The sequence below is a fragment of the Dermacentor albipictus genome, chromosome 1 (assembly GCF_038994185.2).
Source record: "Dermacentor albipictus isolate Rhodes 1998 colony chromosome 1, USDA_Dalb.pri_finalv2, whole genome shotgun sequence".
Taxonomy (NCBI): domain Eukaryota; kingdom Metazoa; phylum Arthropoda; class Arachnida; order Ixodida; family Ixodidae; genus Dermacentor; species Dermacentor albipictus.
Window position 1 is genome coordinate 345,722,805 of NC_091821.1, and position 23,919 is coordinate 345,746,723.

Below are 23,919 nucleotides of genomic sequence, written 5' to 3' on the forward strand. Positions count from 1 at the left end.
GCCTACGTGCAATGCGAAGCACGTTGCGCTCCCCGCATACGTTTCCCGTTAAAGATTACTGTTGTGCAAGCTGCCGCGGGCGATGGCAGCTTGCGCAACACCAGCTACCAACGGATATCCAGCCCATCAACTGATTTCAACATTGTTGCAGCACCGCTATGGGCGGTAGCGTGCTGTCGAAGTTACAATTACTCCCATTACTACCATTACTCGAAAGCCATAATGCATTGCATAACCCCCTCAGCAGTTGCAGTGGCGGTTTTCAACAGCTTCGCTGGACATACACGAATCAATTTTTGTAGGCTCGCGTTCATGGTCAAATGGTTAAAACATCATGAAAAACATATGTTTATATGTACTGTTACGATGGGGTGCGTTTATTTAAAGGTGAATTGATGAAAAGGGGCCGCGCCGACACAGAACCGCTGCAAAGACAAGCGCGCTTCGTTCTCTCTCTCTCTCTCTCTGTGTGTGTGTGTGTGTGTGTATGTGTGTGTGTGTGTGTGTGTGTGTGTGTGTGCGTGTGCGTGTGTGCGTGTGTGTGTGTGTGTGTGTGTGTGTGTGTGTGTGTGTGTGTGTGTGTGTGTGTGTGTGTGTGTGTGTGTGTGTGTGTGTGTGTGTGTGCACTATTTACCGCTTTAAAAGGAGGTCTTATAGACTTCAGTAGCGTCAACAGCCTGGTGTAGAAGTTCAGAGTTTACTGTGGACACTTCCACAAAGGTGCCAGTGGAAATATCTGGGAACCTCTGTTTTTATACAAAACTTCTTTTCCTCCCAGATGCTCGCGATTGTAACCAGTTCTATAAAATTTAGACAAAAATAAAAATAAAAAAAACAATGAGCTCTTTAAGAGTTCACTGCATGCATATGACGCATGAGCAGCATAACGAGTTACGGAACTTCGCGGCCAATTTCACCCAAGTAATAGCGAAATTTGAGTAGATAAAGTGGAGGTGGAGAATTCTCCCCGGATTCAATCATGCAGTGTATAAGAGCAAGCTCACAAAGTCACCGCATAGGGTGACCTTTTCCAGCTGCCACGAAATTCGCAACGGCGCCAAGATATGCAAACGAAGTACAAACAAAGCCCTCGGAAACCAAAGCCGCGAATATAAAGGATGGGCGCGCATTAGTTCCGAGCCAGCGCCCAATCCGGCGACCCATAACGGAAAGGGTGCGCCTCGAGACTTTCCCGATTCAATGCCTTGAAACTAGAGTCAAAAGAAGGCGAACCTATCAGAGGTTCCGCGACGCATCGCCACAAAAGAGAAAGGCCTCTCGGGTCTGTCTGCAGGGTGAATAGAAAACAAGCTCTAAAAGAAGGCCGACAAGGCGTGGCCGCCTCCGGGATAACGCTCGCATTTTGGCGCCTACTAACGTGAAAACCTTAGAGCTATTTGACTTCCTCGTTAGTTAGGAAAAAAAAAAGAAAAGGTTCTGGGAAGACGATTACGAGAAAGGAGAACATGGAGCTTCCTAAAAGAAGTGAATCTCTTGGGAACTTATTAACGGGATACTCTTCGGAGGTGAGAAAACGCTCGAGCCAGAGAGGGGGACTGTAAAGTAAAGAAGGGCGCTGGTTTTTCGAAAGCCAAAAAGTAATTGGCTCATCACAATGCGTGCGTGCGTATGCGATTCGGTAAATATGTCAAGAGGAAGAACAGGTAAGAAAAGGTTAACGGTCGCTTTTTCAAGGTTACTCGGATATATTGGAGGGCGCGTAACGCAAACATATTACGTTCTTGAACGAAGTAAAATTGTCGCTGCACTCGATCACTTCTTTTCGCGTCGAAAACAAGACTAGCTTCCATGGACCTGGAACCCCAGAATCGTAAGACTCATGATCATGTTCTGCGACTCTAAACCAGCTTTTCAGTGTCCGATGCCACTGATTTATCACAGACCTGACGAACTAGTTGCTACCAAGATACTATACTCACTCAATCGACAATAGTCACGACATAGTCTATTTATGGATGTCAGGCGATGTCGGCATCACTAGTAACGGCCATGCAGATACGGCCACTCGACCTGCCCATCACATTGTGCACTGTTGAGAACAAACGCAGCTACAAGGCTCTGCTTGCTGACGCACTAACATAAACACTCGCACAGCGAAGCTCGATTGAATTTACCAGCACTAGTCTATATATATATATATATATATATATATATATATATATATATATATATATATATATATATATATATATATATATATATATATATATATATATATATATATATATATATATATATATATATATCTTGGATCCGCGTGTGCAGCCCAGGTTTCCCCCTGGGATACGACGAACTGAAGCAACAGTTCACTGCAGCCTATGGCTCGGCGCGACATTCACTAATACCTACTGGATCTGTGTGGTAACCACCGACAGCTCTACGACCGCCCATTGTGTATCGACGCATTGTGTATAGAAACGAGCTCTCGACCGCGCTAGATAGAATGGACAGTCGGCCGCTGTCGTAGGAGGGCTTACGGGACACTTGCACAGACCCCCCTCGGAACATGTTTATGAGCACGGGTTCTTAAATGATTTTATCTCGTCTCTTTCTACAATTATGTTTAATTCCTTTCGATACCCAGCTTACTTCATCACCGGGTAGACAGCCGGTTTATTTCGTTGGCTGACCTCTCTGCCCTTGCGTCTTTTTTGATGCGAAAGCATCAAATGGCTCATTGAGCGAGAAAGCCGGCGTCCGGCGTCCGTAGCCGAGAAACGGCACCTAAATTCCCTTTGGCTGCGACAACACGTCACCAGTGTGCCTCGACGGAGCTAAGTGGGCGAGAGGGAACAGCTGCTGCCCGAGTAGCGCGCCGGAGGTGTTGCTTGAGGGTCGAGGGCGTCGCCGATGAGCCAAATCACCCTCGCTCTCGCTCTCGGAAGCCTGTGTTATCCGCGCGCTCCTTGTCCGCACAAGTTCTCGCCTATAGGTAAGGCCAAATCGAAACGCACCAAGCATCTCAACGCGCTCATCTTTTGCCCACCCGCGAGAAGTTTATAGAAGGACCGCTCAGCGGCGTTCAATTGGACGTAAATACTTCCGCATTCACAATTCATAAGAAGCGCTCGGGTGTCCTCGGAATTTTTCTCCCTTCCTTCCATAAGTTATTGCTTCTAGCTTAAGGACCACAGATGGACCTCAAACTGCTTCTTTCCTTTCTAGCATTTCCTAGTGGTATTGGTTTCTGTTGGCTTTCGAGATCTTAACTACCCGCCGCGGTTAACCCCCAGTGGCTATTGCATCCCGCTTGTGAGTTCGAGGTCGCGGATTCGGTCCCGGCCACGGCGTCCGCATTGCGATGGGGGCACAATGCGACAACGCTCATGTACCTAGGTGCACGTTGAAGGACCTCGGGTGGTCAACATTATTTCGTTATCCCCCAACTAGGGCGTGCCCCACAATCAGATCGTGGTTTTCGCATGTTAAATCACACACTTTCTTATTTTCTAGATTTTAGCGGTGCAGCTAATAAGTGCACTGACCAGAGTCTCTTGAAAGTCGTGGGCGTCGTTGATTCCCTCCAACTTGTAGACTCCACTTTGGTTCAGGTAGCTGTAGTAATCGGGGTTGGCCACTCCCAGCTCCTCTGCGAAGGGAAAGGGAAAACAACCCTGTTTCTTTGGTATATGTACCGAATATGGCATATTTAGCGCACTTCCGCGATTTTTTATGCGCTTTTTTTACTTCTCCAATGACTTCCAACTCCGTAGTGACACATTGGTATCTGTCGTAAGCTAGAAAGCGCTGCGGTCATATATGCATGACCAACCACACTACATAAAAGGAAGGGGAAGGGCGTCGTATGAGGGAAGTGCATGGCGCTTGAAGACAGTAAATCACCTATCATTTCTGGTCTTAACTAGAACACCCTTGTTTCCTACCCGTATAGTCTCATCGTCCTCTATGCACATGCCTAAGTGGGAGCTAATCTGTCATATATTTTGCCGATTCATATGTAAATTTCACACCACGTTTCAGGTGCTTTCTTGTTCGACCTCTCCACAGATATTGCGAAGTGACTCATGCCTATGTCAGTACCACAGCAAAGCGTAACGTCTACACAGCGTAAATAGTTTATAGAAATTTAATGAGAATCTCAGGGCTGAAAAGAAAACCAAACCATGTATTATACGCCGAACACGCGCTAAGACTCCGCAGAGAATCAATGCTGCATTGATATATAAACTCGGTATATACGTAAGAAAGGATGAGCTATTGAATATTTTGATCATTATTGAGTGAAAAGGGGTAGCCGTCACCGCTATAAGATGGATACATTCTTTTATTTCGTTTTCATTTCAAATCATATACGGGGTGACTATATTTAAGCTTTCCGGAATTGAAGAAAATCGCCTTTTGCATGCAACTTAATTCAAGTCATAGAGCTTGAATATTCAGAGAGGGCGACATTACAAGCACGAGGAATTGAAGCACATATTAAAACAATTAACAAAAGTCATAAATTTTTTATTAGATAGTTTACGGCACGTATTGCATTTACGAATCGTATCCGGTGAGTTTGCAAAACGCATCCACTTGAGAAGAATCTATAGGATGACACCAGTTTTGAGATATGCGCCATCAAACTCGGCGTAATAATGAACTGTTGTTTCACTTACTTAAAAAAAGAAAAAGAAGAACTCATGTTACATTCCTGTAACACGCGACGGCGAATGCCTGCTGCCCACTTGGTAATGCATTAAGCTATACGATCGGAGGGGCCAGACTTCTTGCAAGACATAACGAGCCGCAGTGTGAAGTAAACGTGTGGCAAGCCGTTGTCTGCGAGCTTCGGCCTGCTCTCCACGTTGCCGTCTAGCGTCGTCGCCTTGCTGCTTTCGCAGTTCGGCTTCCTGTGCTCGCTTTCTACGCTTAGCTTCGGCTTCGCACGCTCGTATATCGGGCTCAGGTTCTCGCCGACGTCGTTTCTCTCGGTCTTTATGCCGCATCCTCTCAGCAAGGGGAAAGCAGCACTCGCGGTCGAACGCCTTGCTCCCGCCGCTTCGCACGTCGCGCCTCGTTTCTCGCTTTGGCGAGCGTCTTCGGCCGTAGCGTACTTCCGAGGGCGGTATACAATGCTTTACTGATGGTTCGGATGCTTGTTTTGAGTTTGTTCTTTATTGTAACGTATGCTGTTCTGTGTGTTCTATCGGTGCTTTCAATGAATGTATGCACTGTTCGCTTCACTGTGCTGAGCGCTTGTAGCCTCTGAGCCGCGATCGCCAGTGGAGCCCTGTCAGAGGGAACCACCCAGGAATAAACCACGCAACGATAATAATGAAGTTCCATCCTCCTCCTCCTCCTCTGCCTCAAGGGGGTATGAGCCTTGCATCTTTGCTCGCTCACGGGGGTATGAACCGTTGCTGCTGATGAAATCTTTTGTACCACTCGATTAGACTCCGTGTATTTCAGGTATGAGTCATTCATTGCAACGAGCAACTTAAGGCTTTCTCCTTAGTAATATCATAATAATACATAAGCGAACTCTTACACCCACGGTATAAAAAACACCTCTTAAATATTTTTGCGGATAAGTCACGTGAATGGCTAATGAAAAGAGCGCAACGAAGACGAAGGAAAGCGACACGATAAAGCGCTTGCGTTGCGTCGCTCGGCTTCGTCTACGTCTTCGCAGCGCTGTTTTCATTAGCAACACGCCAGTATCCCAGCTTGCTCAGTTTTCTGTTCATTTCAGTCACGTGAATGCGACGAGGTTCTGTTACTGTGGGTGCGCATGCGCAAGGGGCACAAGAACTCCATACTCACTCTTCATCTCCGGAGAAGCGCCGTAGCAGACTTGGTAGAAAATGTGGAAATTTCGCTCGTTCGGGTTCTGGCTCACGACTCGGGACTGTACAGAGAAAGAGAGAGGGAGAAAAAAAAAATAAGGAACACATTTACGTATGTAGGACCGTCAGATACTGCGCTATCACACAGAGAAAAACAAAAGTGTTACTGATCGGCAGAAGAGAACATTGCATAATTAGTAGTGACATCCGCTATTGAATACAGCGCTCTGCGTTATTATTCCATCCACCTGCAATGCATAACGCAGCATGTGTGCCATACGTTGTCTGTATGCCTCGAAATTCTGATTTAGGCAAGGAAAAATTAACGAATAGCATACAGCAGTGTTTGTGACACGCTGGACTGAGTTTTCAGTTGTGGGTAGTTCAGCAAACGAGTTACTAATGAATTAATTACTATACCAATTCAATTATAGCTCAGTTATCAATTCATTGTTTATTTTAAAGAATGCACACACTCCAGGGCGTGAAATAAAGGCAAAAAAAATCTTCTAATGCTTCTTGATGTGGAACTGTGTTTGGACATCACAAGGATATGTTTGCCGTTGTTTTGTCTTTGCTCATAATTCGCAATAAGATTGAATTTTTAGGTTATCATCGCTCGAAGAAACACTTGAAACATTCCCTCGCCTGGCCCGCTCAAAAATGAATAAATAAACAAAAAATAAACGACTTCTTGCCAATTCAACGAACATGTTGGAATGTATGTTAGGCAAAGCTTAATTAAAGCGGTTAATTAAATGTGTCACAAGTAACGACGATGAGCAACATTTTGTAATGATGGTACACCTTGTATCACAGAGGGACATACCCATTTTCGTGCATTGTCAATAAACGGGCGCACCACCAAAAGCACATAACGAATGGCTAAACCGACGAAAGTAGAGTCAATCAAAGATTCCGTGAAATATAACTTAACCAGTCTATTAACAGATCGGTATGTTTTAGAGATATCTGTGAAACTGACATTACATTCTTTTTCAATATGTTCACGTTTTCAGTAGGAATCGTACGTAGTGGGACATTCTCATTCTGGATGATTGACCAAGAACTCAGTGGCACGCGCTGAGTGGCCAGATCAAGTAAAATAAAGTAAATCAAAGAATCCATTAGTAAATCAAGCAAATTAGTAAATCACCATTCCATTAACAGATTGGTGTGATTTAGAGATGCCAATGAGCAGCCATTACACGTGCAGGTTTTATTTGGAAGTTATTATTACCTTTTTTTTGTTATGCAGAACAGAGCTAGAAACACGTGGCCAGCATACAAGGCTTATGTGAGCCACTTCGTGGGAAACCTAGAGCGTGCGCCGGATTTCTTATGACATTGTATAAACTACATCCACAAATATAATCTGCAAGACAACAGCCACTGTCAGGAGAATCTTTGAAGTTTCTCAACGAAAGCTGCGCTTTAAAAAAAAATTACTACTGTCGTATCCACAGCTTTCCGCCTCAGAAGATGGATGCTGCAGAGACGTGAGTCGATTTTGATGCCTGTCGGCGAGTGAGTGTATGGACGGACCACACATACAATGATGTTATTTTGCAGTTAAAAATGCGGATTAAACACAAAAAACACATAAGGAAACAAAACAAAAACAAATGCAGCAGTGTTGCGAAATTTTAACGAAAATCATAACGCTTATCGATGCATCTAATCCACGACGGCTGTATAGGGGATTTTCTCGCAAACAGAGTCCTCATAAATTCCTTGAGAACAGTAGTTAGCAGGAATTTTAATTTCCTCTGTGCTGCCATAACGCCTTCACGTTTGTGTTCTTGTCTCATAACCTCTCTTTTTTCTAGTTTTCTTCATGGTCAATCGACCTGCTCTGTTTGCGATTTGATATCGTGTTACGAATTGTTAGTGTGTTTGGTTTTTCTTCTTCTTTTTTGCTTTTGTTGTTTTTCTTAGCTATATTATTGAGATAGCAGGCCATTTATACGGCCAAGTTTTTCTTTACTTGACATTTATTTAAGCAAAAGCAATGAAATGACCACACAGCGTTGCGCGAATACGCCGTCAATCCGAGTTCCTTCAGTGGTCACAATGAACGAGGAGAAGGGTAAACGAGGGGCCCGATTTTGGTTGGTCGCAACCACGTGAAGCCCACAGATAATGGATGCAAGGCAAACATATGGGAAATGATGTATAGTTTTCAATTAAAGTTTACAAAAGATAACTTGAAGGTAAATGAAAGTGAACGAAAGGACAACTTGCCTCCGGGCGAAGTTCCGGCGAGCTGTCTTGTCGTACGTCTTCATTTGCCTTTAGCTCGTCATTTCTGTACTTCAATTAAAACGACAAATAATTTCTCCTACGCTTTCCTTGACCTCATCATCTGCTGGCTTCATATGGCTCAGTTGTCAATGTAACGTGTAGCACTGTAATGCTATAAATTCTGCGGCCGCAAGAACGCTCAACTGGTCGCGGTTCTCCTTAACGTGCACGCGCTTCGCGCACTAAGCACTCCTTTGTTCGGTGCAGTACGACCAAAGAGCCACGCACCTTTTCCAGGAGGAAGTTGGAGATGCGTCCTCCCTCCGGAACCCCACCTCGGCCGAACTGGATCTCCACGTATTTGCCCTGAGCGGTGAAAAACACAAACACATATACACATCTCAAGCGCAAAGCTTCGTTCTAGCGTTGATAACATAACTAAAGAATAAACATAAAGAGAACAACAAAGAGGCACGACAAAACAGAGAAGCAGACTAGCCATCATGAAAATGGTTTAAAGCAATCTAGCTTTTGTTTGTGTGTGTGTTTGTACAAACCGACCTATTTTTGATATGTAGCGTAAGTCTTGTTTGCGCGTTTGTTCGGTGGAGCCGGCCCGTATTTGCTGTGAACTGTTTGTATAAGAGAGATGAAGTAGCCGGCGTCACCCATGATACCAACATCTCTTACATAAACACTTAATTAAAAGAAAAGGTCCCTCGTAGACAATTTCTATATTACATAGCCATAAACATGTATCTATTTTTCTTGTTAATTAGCCGTACACTGCCGCTGTTGACCCGATTTAATTTGATTAATATGTGATATATAGACATCAAAAGCATGGGACTAGAAAGTCGATCGACAGTAGTCGACAAAAGTGTAATATCATAAAAGTACGTGTACTGTTTAGCTTCACAGAAAAAAGTTTATATGTTTCATATGGCCTTGGTTGGTAATAACTTTGTTGAATGGATAAATAATTTGGGGGGAAGGGAGGGAACTCCCCCCTGGAAGAAGAATCCACGCCCATGTTTTTAGCAAAACAGGGCTGAAAGTGAATGAGAGAGAGAAAGAGTGAGAGAAAGAAAGAGAAGGCCAATCATTTCGGTTCAATGATACAGTATCGTATCGATTTGTCCGACGGCACCTGCTGACTTCCAGCGAATATCACACACACACATTATATATATATATATATATATATATATATATATATATATATATATATATATATATATATATATATATATATATATATATATATATATATATATATATATATATACTGCCAAAATAAACAAGCGGCCACACGGCCACAGTCGTAGCATAACAGCCCCCACTACAAAAATAAATAAATAAATTCGATCGACGCTTTTACAGGCGCCTCTGCTGCGGTGTTCACTTATTAAGCGCACGCGACCATGCGAGCATAAAACAAACACGAACGGCCGACCTCAACCGCAAACAGAACGTACAGGCCGGCATAAAAGATGAACGCATTTCCTTCGACAAAAATCAATCCGACGAATGGACCTCGTAGGCGTTTCTGCGCATATTCCCGTGTCCGCCATCTTCGGACACAGGAAGCAACACAACCGAGATTTGAATAGTACACGGGAAACTTTAAAAATAAAAAGCAACTTCATGCAACGTGCAGCGTTAACTCATTCTTTCTATTTGGGTGTGTGCCGCCTACACACGCGGTTCTTGCAGAATCGAAAAGACTATCTAGCGCCTTCCGCGCCGTTGTTCGCATCACGAAGCTTAGCCAGCGCCGCCCTCTCCGGACGGCGATAAACCGGCTGGGCTCCCGACCGGCTTTAGAATCAAAGGTCATCCAAGCAAGCTTATCCTCGAACCATTGACAGTAACCCTAAATTCGACAGGTCTCTGCGACCGCGCACAGACAAGGTGGGCATCTTAATTCACGCGAGCGCGCAACTGCGCTCTTTCACTCACCCTTGTTGCTTTCTTTTCGCCCCTGTAGCCTCTCTGTGCAGGGAAGCCGACCGAACGCGCAAGCGTCTTGTTAACTTCCCTGCCTTTTCTCTATAATCTCTCTTTCTTTTCTATTTGGATGTAAGAGTCACTGTTGCGCTGATTCTCTTGCAGCACGAGTCGTCGTTTACGCCTAGTCGATTGTATACAAGTTTTATGAGACACTGCAGCTGAAAATTCTCGCTAATGCCTTTGAAAGCACGCGCTAAAGGGACACTAAAAAAAACCCATGAATATGTTTAGACTGCCGTAAAGTGTACTTTCAAAAATATGCTCTCATGAATTTTACCGCAGTAAGTTTATTGCTAGGAGAGCAAAGGAAGGTCAAAGGTTCACGTCATTTTTTAAGTGCACACGGAAGCCCTTTAACACTGGTACGTCAGTGTTACGTCATGGATTTCGATGTACTTTTTCAACTGCGGTCCGTTGTGACTCAGTGAAGAGTCCTTGAACCTCGCCAACTCTAATATATGGCGCCTTGAGAATACAGTGCAGCGCATCTTAACCGATGAAAAAAATTAACTATGCCCGAACAGACTTCCTCAAATTCCATGACGGCGAGTTGGTGGGGGAACATTAAGTTGGCTTTTTCGCCTAATAGGAGTGGCATCTTTTGCTATTGCATGAAGGGTAGTTTACAATTACAGCTTCAATTACTTTTCTCTTTAGTGCGCATTTAAGACTCAAACGCGGCGCATTGCTGCAGAATGCACCGAACTTTGTCTTCGGTGCATTCCACCGTCTTTTTTGGCGAATATTGCTGTCGCAACTCTAATCATTAATTGTGGCATTGGAGGGCAGATGTGCGACGAAGCGTGCCGTCAGGCTGAAAGATGGGATCGATAGACGAGAGACCGCGCTAGACAAAAGTTCGTTTCTTCGTGCCAGCACCACCACTTCCCCCTTCTCCCTCACTTCCGGTCATTTATGCCTGTCCAAAAATTCATTGGATCGGACGATCGAGTTTTAACGGCTGCGATTACGACTGTGCCGCATAGAAAAGAAAAAAAGAAGAAGGACGCAGCTGCCATCTAGTTGCAACAATTTTAATTACTCAGAGTTCTGCTATAGCGCCTGCCGTTGACGACTCACAATAGAAGAAGTTAAAGTGCACCATTCGCAACATGAACAAAAACTGCAAATCCTTTTTTTTTCTTTTCTTTTGGTAATGTGATCCTGCAGTTGCCTTGTCGTTGGCGTTCAGGGAGCAAATTTAGCAGGCGCCCGACCGGTGGGGCGATGGTCATTTGCAACGACGACGACGAGTAAATTTTCGCACCACCCTGATAACATATTAATTAAAGGGCAATAAGCTAGCCCGATGCGAACGCGAACAATGTTAACTGCGTCTGAATCGCGATGTCTGAACATAAAAACTAGCCTTAATATATTTTTTTAAAGTGTCGCTGGCATGCGTAAATGAATGGATGATCCTGGCGTATAATCTACGGACACATCGAACGAAATCAGCACGAGGGTTACGGTCATCCAGTCTTCGCGATATGCGCTGTCTTGTAATTAACTGAAAAAAATAGCGGTACCGTACATACGAACAGTGATTGGCGAACGTCGCCTCGAAGGCCTGCACGAAGACGCAAATGATTTATTTACAAACAAAACTGCAAACTCACGAAGGGCGACTTTTCATAGACGCGTCTTCGACGCTAGGGTATCCACGCACTTACCAGTTAAGGCGGCAAATAACGGTGAACTTTGGCGAAACTGACACGTTATCAATAAAAATTCAAACAGCGCATAAACGACGGGACCAGAATGAGGAGGAGACAAACACGGCGCTGAGACACATAAAAGAAGCCCATGTACAAGAAATGAACTGCAGAAGGGCAGCGGATTGGGCGAGTTGGTGTTGCATGGTAACAATAAAAATTCAAACAGCGCATGCGCTGTTTGAATTTTTATTGTTACCATGCAACACCAACTCGCCCAATCCGCTGCCCTTCTGCTGACACGTTATTTCTCGAAAATTATAAAACAGAAAGATTAGAAACAATATTTGATTATTTCCTCGACGTGGAGGTCGTCCGTGCTGTCGTAGTCACTCTGTATGCAAATTAAGTATTTTCATTTAAAATCTGGGAAGCCTTTTTCATTTACATATTCATTTCTTCAGCGCTGTATGTGCAAACACAATCGCGCTAGGAGATGAACGAAGGACGGTCATAAATGGTGAAGATGGGAACGCCTTCAAACCGCTTTCAAGCGGCACGCTCATTAGCATTTAGAGTTTCTCGAAAATGTACTGCACACCCGTCGCGTATACCGTACAACATAGAGTTCTTCGCAGCGGCTATTGGGGAAGCTTGTAGTGAGAGAGAAGGGTCGCGAACGCAATAAACACGGGAGAACCCAACACAAATTACGGTGGCGTTTGCGAAAACAGGCTCTCTCTTTTTTTTAGAATTCAAGCGCATTACACCGCAGAGGTCGGAGGAGAAGGTTAATGAAACGCGCGAAAAATTTTGCAGCCGCGTTTCTACGCACAAAGCAGTACATTTTGAGGGGGAAAAAGACAAAAATATCAGCAGCTTTCTTTTGCCGAGGCCGCCATTTCAGCACGACATTTCTAGTATCAAGCAGAACACAAACGCACCGTTTTTTTTGTTTCTCGCATAAACGATGCGCTGTAATTAACAATTAGCATATAACGCGTCGCGGTATAGCCTAAGGTGTTGTGAGCTCGCGTTCGCGAATTCTATATCGGCCACGGTGGCCGCAATTCCCTGGAGGCGAAATGCAAACAACACACGTGCACTTAGTTGAACGTTATACAGAAAAATAGATGGTCAAACCGATTCCGGAGTCCCTCCACTACGATGTGCCTCCTATGTATATCGTGGATTCGGTCCGTAAAGCCCCAAAATTTATTGACGCCGTAGCGTTAAGGACTCCGTGTCGCAGAAAATCCGGTGTCAGCGTCGGCGGAGTTGGCTGTGAGCGAGAATTTCCGTATATGTTTAGGTATACGTTTATGCCAGGCCTTGATATATGACGTGGGGTATATGCGGGTTATATTGCCACAGCATGCTGTCATTAAATTTGCTCATAACTTGCCTTACGTTCTTGACAAAGTTATATTCCTCGGAATTTTGAGAATTACGGCCCGCAAACAAATGTCGTGAGACAAAATGCCGGCAGCGCATGCCCTTTAGGTTAAATCTTCTCAGACTTACCATTAAAAGTGCGAAACAATAACACAAACCCGAAAATGATGTAATTTTGTTGGCGCGCGGCTGTGCACTATACCTCCGGAATCGGCGCACGCAAGAGGCCGAGTTTCTACCAGAAAGCTCGCTTTCGTGCATAGCGTTCGCAACCGTTGTTTCCTGGGGCAAAAAATTACGGTTACATAAGCTGCAGTTTCCGGGAGGCGCGAGAAGCAGCCAGGGATATCCGGATGCTATCGGCGTTCCACTCAAAGGCGAAGATTAGGCGTCCTCCAAGTTTTCTTAATTTTAAGTTTATTATAACCAACACTGGCAACACTGACAGATACGCTGATGTTAGCTCGTGAAGTCATACCTCGCAGCTTGTCTAAGAGCAACCGCCGCGTACGTGGCAGAGGACGACGAAATGTTGCTCTACGAACCGCTGTCTTTATCGTCAGGTACACCGTAGTGGGGGACACCGGATTGATTTGGACAAACTGCGGTTCTTTAACGCGCGCACAATGCACGGTACACGGGAGTTCTTGCATTTCGCTTCCATCGAAGTGCGTCCGCCGAGGCCGGGGTTTGAGGCCCCGCCTTCGGACTTGGCAGCGCAGTGGCAAAGCCACTATGCCACCACGGGGTAGGGGGGGTGGGTGGGGGTGTACACGTATAGGTTTGGCTGCCGTACTTTCAGCGCCAAATGAAACGTGAACGGCGGAGTGCGTGCCCCAAGCTTAAGTGACGGTACAGTGCGCGCCGTCCAGTCATCACCATTGACCCGCGCGCACATCCGGTTGGGCCGCACTGCGCTCGTGTGGGAGTCACACTGCCAAACGCTCTCGGCACGCCCACGCCGGCCCGCGTCGCGGCTGCTACCGACATCGCGCTGCGCAAGTTTGGCGATAGAAAGAGTGAGTGTGGCGCACAAGCGGCAAAGCACGTGAGCGATGCTATCTCTAACGATGGCGGTGCAAACTGCACCACGCACACCGCTGTTGGCGCCGATAGCACTAATGCTTTCGGCGAACTGTGCTTAAGTACCCGCCGTAAACTGCGATAGTTTAGCTACTGTTATTAAATTTTTATTTTCTCCCTTTCAAATGCAAGAACCAGAACAGAAGCGAAAATATCTCACTCTAGGGGGATCGCGCTGTGCGGCCTAACCGGATGTGCCTGCCTGTCGATAGTGATGATTGGACGGTGCGGTGCGCACTGTACCTTCACTTTTGCTTGGACCACGCGCTCCGCTGTTCACGTTTCATTTGACGCTGATAGTACATTTGTAATACGCTGTGTATAGCAGCATCGTCACGAACACGATGAACGTCCCTGCGAATACCCCGCTGTAACCATGGGATGCGCATTGTTGTTTTCAGCGCCGTAAGCTTGTGAGCCCGACGCACACGGTCGATTAAGTTCAGCTCAACTTAAGTGTATTGACTTTTATCGTGCGACGGGAACAAGCCATTTTTATGGTCACATATAAATTACACATTCACAGCAAGCGGAGCGAAATTAAACAAGTATAGCATCACTCCGCGAGCGTGGGGTTTAGGCGAATGACGTAAAAGGGGAAAGCGCAGATGAAGAGCTCGCGTTGGCGTCACGCCGCCACGAAAGAAGCACGTATGTTGATCGCGTCGCACACGCAGGCCTTTCAGATGGTTTTCGTGCGCGCTGTGGTCCCCGGAAAGGAAGGGCGATCAATGCAGGCCGCGTCCTTGCCATAAAGCGTTGCATAGTGAGTGACGGATGAAAGCAGGGAAGGCGCTGGTCTTGGCCGTCTGATGTCAACATGTGACGTCACGACCTTGCGAACGATCTCACTCTTCGAGACCAAGAGGGGTACACTGCGTGTACTCATAACGTTCGGCTGCTGGACACGGCGTGCACGCCAATGAAGTCAACATGCAAGGACATCGGCGCTGGCACGGGTCACTCGAGCGAGTATCTTAGCTATGTATGTAACCTTTATACTTCATATTATAGGCGTCACCGGCTCCAAAACTCTTAGCTGTTAGCATCGGTACAGGAGGTCTATAAACTGCCGCTGAAGATGGACCGATGCAAATATATACGTAAAAATTTACGCAGATACAACGCACATGTTGGAATGGCGGGTTACTATATGGGGGCCAAAGGGAAATATTAAGTCGAACTAGATCTATACATGATTAGTCTAGAAATCCATCTTCGTTTTACCTGCGCCAAGATGTCACTTTGTAGCGTAGAAGGTTGGTTTCCAAGGTGGCACTGCTGGAACGGACGAGTTGACGCAATTTCCACGTGATCTCCCCCTACGCCGCTCTTTGTGAATCAGCCAGTGCTGACGACACATGAGACGTACCATAGTCCACAACAGGTGGCGCCACACATTGTAATTTTTCTCGCTAACGATAGCTCTGCTCTCCCTGCGAATGATCAATTCGTTATTACATAAGCTTAGTCTATCAACCCATAGCTCTATTTAATATTTTCCTTTATTGCCCTTCTAATTGCTATACAACTGAATATTACACGTAGAGCTGTCTATATTTTAAACGAATGTAACGCAATGCTTATGTTTATGCGCCGCCCAGGATGGAATTTCAAGGTTATGTATAATATATATATATATATATATATATATATATATATATATATATATCCTGAACTGAACATGTATATCATGTACTGAACGACCGATGGTCGCGATAGCGTGGAGGGCTAGGCGAAGAAACCTTCGCGTTAAAAGCTTCTTCTCGACAACTGGACGACGTTGTTGTGTGAGTACTCACAGCATATACCACAGTTCCTTTAATGTACCCCCTTCCTCCACCCTCCTTTCCCATTCCTGACGTTATTTTTCTCAGGATGGCCGCGACCGGAGAAAAAAATGCTTGCGTAGGTACATACAGATAGCTACATTGTATTCAGTTATCGATGTTCATGTTCATGCCATGGCGGAGTGCTTTATGTTTAAAATTTGACAATGCATGGTAATTGATCGGACGACGAATTACGCTGTTTCCAACTGTGTTGAAAACCTCTTTCATTTATTTTTCCTTTTTAAGATGCCGACATGCGGTAAAAGCACAGACGTTCGCTTGGGATTCTCCTTGTTCCACTACGAACGGTCCGGCCTGTTTACTTTCATTCAGGCCGTTAGGGAAATTTTGAGGCTAGCAAGGCTAGCACTTTGCATTCACCTATATATATATATACCTTCGATTACTTCCACAGACAAGCTCAAGTTGAAACTGCGGACATGAATACCGTAACTTCCCATCAAATGACGCCATCGCTCTTTCGCGAAGGAGAGTGCGCAAAGCAGAATCACTGGCGAATGCTTCCGCGCAGCGAGTCCCGACCACAGTATCGACGACGACGACCCAAACATATATATAACCTTACGGACTTATGGCGACGTGCCGTGGGGCACGTAGTAAGAGTAAGGTCCCAGAATGGAACATGTAACCGCACCGACATATACAACAGGTTGAAAAAGTAAAGGAAAGGCAAAAACAATAAGTGCGGCCAAAACGAACAGTAAAATACGAAGGTATACGGCCGGTTGCCACAACGGAACTCGGGGGGGCCCTCCGTTGAGTCAAATGACAGCCACGCACGAAAGCCCGAAAAGGCGGGCCACTGAAATGCGCCCTTGAGAAGCATGCTTGCGCAACCTAACTGGACAGGTACCAATCCACAGGAATAAGGCCCGAACAGCGGCAGATCCAAGGTGAGCACCGCTTGGGACCTACGCAAGCACGCACAACAGACCGCCACGCGCACCACCGTCTCAACAGAAACGGTTTCGGAAGAAACACGGGCAAACGAAGCTCGTCGCTGGACAGAGGTCACGTCATCGTTTCCCAAACTCCCCCGGCCCGTGTTTTTCGTCCCTTCCTTCCTTCTACCTCCGGCTGCTATTAAGGCGACTTGTTTCCACCTCCGTCTCGCCGTCCATTCTCCACTCTATTCATTCCTCTATACGTTTCCTCAACCTCCCTGTTTCGTGGCGAATGTAAAAGGCCGGCCATCAGACCACCGTTGTTTCTAAATGCACGTGCTCGCGCTCTCTCTTTGTACCAGACAACCTCTGAAGACTGACCAGACGAGAATGAAGGTTCTCGAGATAGGAGAAAATAGACGGAGGCTGTATATGGGAGGCGTTCTTCGTTGAACGGTTGTATAGAAAAAAGCTAGAGAGATGAGAAACAAAAACAAAACAAGCATAATGGAAAGGTTACATAGCAGAAAGTATAAAAGTACGGAGGCAAGCTAGCTAAAGAAAGAGAAAAAAGAGAGAAAGAGAGGACGTGAAAGGAAAGAGCTGCGGGGGTCGAGAGTAAATGACGGGTACGGAACTCGGGGAGGGACGACGAGCGAGCCGGGTAGTCGGCCACACGTGAAACGAATGTTATGCGTGAATGGACCTCATCGGATCGCCCTTTGATGCGAGTTTCCGCAACTGACCAAGCAAAACAGATAAGGACGAGAAAAGGAGAACCGAAAGGTTTGGATGAGAACGTAAGAGGAATAAAAGCGAGGCGTACGTTGCGCATATATTCTCCCCAACGGTACCTTCCCTTTCTCCCACCTCCCCCAGTTTTCTGGCATGTCTGGCGGAACCGTTGCACGGTTTATATTATACTAGAAAGCTCAGGGCGGCATATATATGGGAAGAAGACCGCCTTGGGAGCTAACCTTTCGCCCTGGTGGTATACCGAATGGAGAACGTGAAAGAACCAAGTCGAGCGAAACGGAGGCGTGAGCGCGAGTGACGGACCAGGTATAGGAAGAACGGGGGAGGTGAAGCGCCGAACCGGACTGGGGTCCCATGGAAGGCCAAGACCGCGAAGGCGTCGGCGGCGAGAATCGAGTATATAAGTTATTGTTGTAATGTTACGGGGACGTTTTATTATACGAGAGGACGGAGAAAACTGTGAAATGCGTGAAAAACTGCGGTGCTGAAAGGTTCCTATTGAGCATCAAGTGATGATGAGGAGGTTAAAGGGAGAAAATAGCGCTGCACGAAATAGAGTTATGGTTGTACGAATCACTCGTCGGTATCGTGACGTGTAGAATGCGAGAAGATACCCTATTCACTTTGATGCGTGCTATAGCGTATTTTGCGCACGTTGTGTCCATGGCATGCGCTGAGCGTGTCATTCCACACCTCGTCTTTGCAATCTGAAGTAACTAACATGCTAGGCATGCTGCCAAGCTTTTCAGGATTCATTAAAGAGCCTCCACCCCCTTTTCTCTATACAGCAACGCCTTAAATGAGCTATACAGAGCTGTAAAAAAACAACAACGAAGACAACAACAGCAGCAGGTAAACTGAAATAAAACAAATTTTGGCATGAAGAAAAGCGGTACATTAAGCAAAAAAAGTGAACGGTAAGCTTTTTCACTGGCCGGTCAAGCCGAAAGAGAGGCCTCCGCCTCCACGTGGCGATGATTAGAAGAGTGGTGCTGCGGTATGATCAATACCCCGGAACCGCGAGATGAGAGACTAAGAAAACGTGCCGACACTGCTGGCAGGGAAATATCTCTTGAACACGAAGGCGCGAAAAAAAAAAAAAACCGTGGAGATTGTGAGACGCATGAGCAGGCACGCGAGAAACGGGCGAAAAGTCGCAACTCACGTTTACAACCCAGAGACCGCGTAAACGAAGGAAATAGAGGAGTATAAATCTTTACCAAATACGTGCCATGCATTATGAGCCGAGTACGGAGGCATATAGGAAAGAAGCGGAGCGGTGGTGTAACCTGGCGAAGCGTCGTTACGACGGAGGTGCCGCCTCCTCGCGCTCAACGTACGCGGCCACAGGGACATCCTTCCTCTAAAAAGAGGGCGCCACCGAGGCGATATGTATCGCGAGAGCTCTTTCCCCGCTTAATATCGCGGATCGCTATTAGACTTGTTCGCGCGCGACTTTTCTTCCCAGTCCCTTGTTTCTCCCAAGTCTCCGCGCAGGAGGCGCCTCTGCTGGTGCAAGATTTATTTTTCGCCGCGCCGCTTCCACGTGCCTTCCCGCGCGCACACCTTCGACACGCTCCCTCACTTTGTAGCGAGAAGCCCATACGTCGGCGGCCAGGGATCGTGCGTAGGCTCGCTAAACGCTGTTCCGGCGGACGAGGCCAGCCGTCGAAGGAGCTCGCCTTCCCTCGTATTTATTGCGGAACCAGAACCAGCCAGTTAAAACGGGGAGTCATCCCCGCATCCCTTCTCTTGCCGAGATAAGCCGCTCTGGCGCTCCGCGCCAGCCTCCTTCCACACAAGCACTATCTCAGTTTTATTTCATTTCTGGGCTTTCCTTCTTTTGTTTCTTTCTCTTCGTCGCGGACTTCCTTTTCTCTTATGATAACGGTATTTTCGAAAAGTACTTCCTCATCTCTCTTGTTTTTTTCTTTTTTCTACTTTACGGCTTTTCCTGCAGACCTAAAGGCCGCCTATAAACAAGACAGAGAAATGTGTATGTGTGATATAGAAAAAGAGAGAAAAAAAGAGAACAAGAGAAATGCGAGTTGAAAGTAGAGGAGAGAACAGAGAGAGAGATGCAATGAAGAAGTTTCCGCGCGATCGAACCTGCGCTTTGCCGCCTGACGACGGTTCGCACCAAATCAATTATTGGGGATTTGGGAACCGCGGAGCACTTAGGCTTTTCGCCGGAGTTCGGCGGTGGTTATGGGTGGATAACCACGAGTTAACGCCCACTCTCCGCTTCGTCGCGCCGGTGTAGCAATAAGGTGGCAGGTTGCTATAGCTTCGGCTTCTCAACTGATAAGCAAGCGAAATGGGAAAATTAAGAGTTCGAGAGGAGAAAATAAATAAATAAATAAATAAATAAATAAATAAATAAATAAATAAATAAATAAATAAATAAATAAATAAATAAATAAATAAACAAAGCAGCGATCTTATGCAGCGGACACCGCAAGCTTTTCATCAACTTCTTCTTTGATATATAACCGCAACTACCTCAGTGTCTGTGACGCGCATATACTCCTGCGAAAATTATCGAGAGCGAATGGTGGATTAGTGCTTGCCGTGGATAGTTACTAACTGTACAATACAGCAGAGGAATGGGTTCGATCTGTAATGATGGTGGCCGGCGAAGGTTTTTTTCTTCTTACGTCACAAGGTGAGGGTGAAGCTGAAGAAGCGGCTGTGGACGAGGACACGGCGATGGCCTGACAGAATAACTCAAAAGAACGAGCGGACCGACTGAGACCGTAAACTCGGTTTCGAGCGTTTAATCGCTTTCCCAGTAGGAGACGTTACGAAGGTTCTGCTACTTCACCGCGAGACACTGGTGGTCGAAAATAAGACGCGTTCCAAACCGCTGGAGGAGGCTGTTCACGTTGCGTCCACGCATCCAGGGTCGCCGATCGATTATATGAGTATCGAATTACGAGCTGCATTATAAATCCTCGTGTCGTTACGACGGCGTTAATACCGCGTCGTAATATCGACTGTTAGGAATGGCCGTACGGGGTGGCAACGTGCCAGCTTTCAGCCCGCTGCAGGTGTTCCAAGCCCACCAGACGGGGCGCCCTTCAGAGAATTGCGGATGACCGGCAGCCACGTGGCGCGCGGTCAGGTCAGGAATGTGGTACTCCGCCGCGCCACCCCGGACGGAGCACAGTTCTACGAAGCCCTCGGTCGTCGACACCGAGAGCTATGCGGCACCGCGAGCTATGCGACACCGAGAGTTCTACGAAGCCCTCTGACGTCGGTTCCGGAGCCTTTGTGTGTGGGCGCTCGAACTTGTGTGCCTTGGTGTGTGTGTGCCGTACTGCGGGGCGGCGGCAAGTTTACAATGATTGGACGAACGTTTACGACCAGTCGGACTCCGTCCACGCCGAACGATGACGTCGAACTATGACGTCAAGCGGAGAGCTTATAAGCAGCGTTTGCCAGCTGCTAGAGGGTGCTCGTGTCGTGCTCGTCGTCGGGAGCTGAGTGCTCGTTGTCAAGCTCGAAATGTAGTAGTGAGCTGTGTGCTCGTAAACTGTTTGCTGTATGTTAGTTTTGCGGGCTCCATATGGGAGTCGCGCTCGACTGCCAATGTATCTTGTCTTAAAATGTAAAATCCTGTAAATAAATCCTGTTCCCCAAGTTCATCCATACGTCTACGACCTTCAACTCCTTCAAATGGTGGCAGCGGCAAGACAGTCCGACGACTCCTACATCTGGTTGACAGCGGTAGGATCGTCCGCGAAATCTTACACGACGCAATGGCGGATATTCCGGCAGTAATGAAACAGCATGTCGCAACTGCAGCGTTTCACTTTTAACCCGGTGTCAATATCTAAAAGCGACGCAGCTATAGATACTAGACAGGTGAACAAAGCGAAGTTTCGATGACGAAGCAGATGCTCAACAGCGCCGCACTATTAACTGTGCTGCACGAGAGTAGACACCAAATGTTCTCCGTTTCTTTTTTTTATTATTATTCGAAAATCGTACTCACAAATCGCGAAGAGTTGTTGTTCCTGACAGTCTTTGCGTTGCCGAAAGCCTCGAGGATCGTGTTGGACTCCAGGATGACATCTTTGGCGTGCTGCAAATAAACGTGCGGCACAACGTTCAAAGTGTTTGCAAAAAGACCATAAAGCAAAAATGAAGTCACGGTTTGTGACATACACTCTGTACAAATGCAGAGGCCGGCTATTAACTGTTTCTTCTGAAACGAAAGCTCACATGCGAACAACGGTCGTGATGAACAGAAGCCCCGTTCCGAAGGGGCCATTAAATTTGTAGATTTGAGCTCGTTCTAGGCCTCCATTGTTACGTGCTGTTTTCTCGGAAAGAAGCTGGGCTTGCTCAACCAGTACAGCAAGAAAACAAATAAATAAAAAGAAGCTCCTGCGAGGTATTTTGTAAAGTTATACGGAAATACTGAAAATAAAACTTCATCGTAAGCGGAATGACGCCTGCCTCGTATAAATTGCGGTTTAGTACCTAGAATCTAGGAGGACAGTGCAACAAGTATTTCACATTATCCATTTAGAGTAAACAAGCAAACGAATAAAAGAAAAATAGTCGAAGCCAACCACTCTACCGAATGCCCTCTCTGTGCACCATATAAAACTTCAGGTCAGATTAGCGACACAGCGCCACAGTTTTACGTCACATCCACACATAACGCGGTGCTGGACGAACTCAGTGTTACATCGAGGGAGGCCCACGCAACACACGTATCGGAACAATTTAGTGTGCAGCTGAACAATGTGTGTGGTTCAGTCACGCATTTGTAACACAAACGAAACATGCGTGCTAACGTCTTTATTTTTTTTTTGTCTTCTTGCGCCCGTTGCTTTCCTGTTACAACGCCCAAACACTTTGTCTCCGTTGTGGGCACTTTCGAAACTCTAACGAGATACCCTTCCTGCATTCCTGCACAGCTTCATGCTCCATAAAAGGGCTAAGCTTACACATATGCTAAAAATCATTTTTTTTAAGTTAAGTACGCTGGTCTGCTTCTGAAAGCAAAAAGGACAGAATTTATTTCTTGCACTTCATAGGCAAGAGGCGCATTTCATATTTTCAATCAAGGCACTTAAGTTTAAATGACAACAAAAGCTTCAAGCAAAGACATACTCGAGACGGATATAGTTATATTGCTTTGCTTCAAAAAGTCGTAAGAAAAGAATTATGAAAAAACGAGATAGATAGATAGATAGATAGATAGATAGATAGATAGATAGATAGATAGATAGATAGATAGATAGATAGATAGATAGATAGATAGATAGATAGATAGATAGATAGATAGAGAGAGAGAGAGAGAGAGAGAGAGAGAGAGAGAGAGAGAGAGGAAAGGCAGGAAAGTTAGCCAGATGCGAGTTTCCGGTTTGCTACCCTGCACTGGGGTGGGGCATATAGGGGTTGTAAAGACGACAAAGAGTGCGAGGATAAGAAAAAGGAACAAGAAAGAAGAAAAGAGAAAAAGAAAAAGAAACAGAAAAAAAAGGAACACAGGTAACAGAACCAAGGCACGTGTTTTAGTCTATGTGAAGCTAGTCATAGTAAAGCGGGTAATTAAATGCATACAACTAACGGCGATGCGCGTATTTTCATTCTATACAATGTGTAATCTAATGCGATGTTTATGCTTATGCGTTACGAAGGTCCCACCTTTAACCTCACGCAATTTCTGCATTTATATGCGCTACAGTATTCCCAAGTTTATGCCGAAATCAAACCCAAATCAGGCGTACGCTCAGTGTGAAACGTCTATGCACTGACGTCGGCAGGACAAAGGCAACGCATGATTAAAGGGATGGCTTCACTAGTTCCAACCGCTCTACCGGAACAGTAGCCGTTCTGTCATACGCCATCTCTTTGATGTTAAAACTTTATTACATCACGACGCTGACGGCAGCAGAAAGAACGGCTCCCCAAGGTACCTTCAAATGCGTGCTCCAATAGCCACCCAATCCGTGGACCATTTCCTGCGATGTGAAGGCAGCCATAGAAACTCCGCAGTTTGCCCTATGTCTTGAGTTACACGAGCAGCAATAGTGTACGAAACAAAGCGATCGAGAAAGGACACGACATTCTATTTTAACGGTTGCCAAGCAACTGCGGAATTGCCTGCTCATAAACAACATGGCGAGTACGTATACCGCTCTCGAGAACGGATGCTGCGAGGCAACTTGAATCAATCCCTCTCATCACATTTCTACGATACAGC

General features: G+C 46.1%; 1 protein-coding gene across 3 annotated transcripts in view; it reads right to left on the bottom strand.

Moving 5' to 3' along the window:
- LOC135915707 (unconventional myosin-Ie-like) overlaps positions 1 to 23,919 on the bottom strand; it is a 352,538-nt gene that overhangs the window by 84,150 nt on the left and 244,469 nt on the right. For all 3 annotated transcript variants that reach the window (XM_065448929.2, XM_065448861.1, XM_065449014.1), the window contains 4 exons: positions 21,694 to 21,783; positions 8,346 to 8,423; positions 5,791 to 5,875; positions 3,507 to 3,610 (listed from right to left, as the gene is read on the bottom strand). In XM_065448929.2, the coding sequence (XP_065305001.1) occupies positions 3,507 to 3,610; positions 5,791 to 5,875; positions 8,346 to 8,423; positions 21,694 to 21,783 (357 nt within the window). The remainder of the gene's footprint in view (positions 1 to 3,506; positions 3,611 to 5,790; positions 5,876 to 8,345; positions 8,424 to 21,693; positions 21,784 to 23,919) is intronic.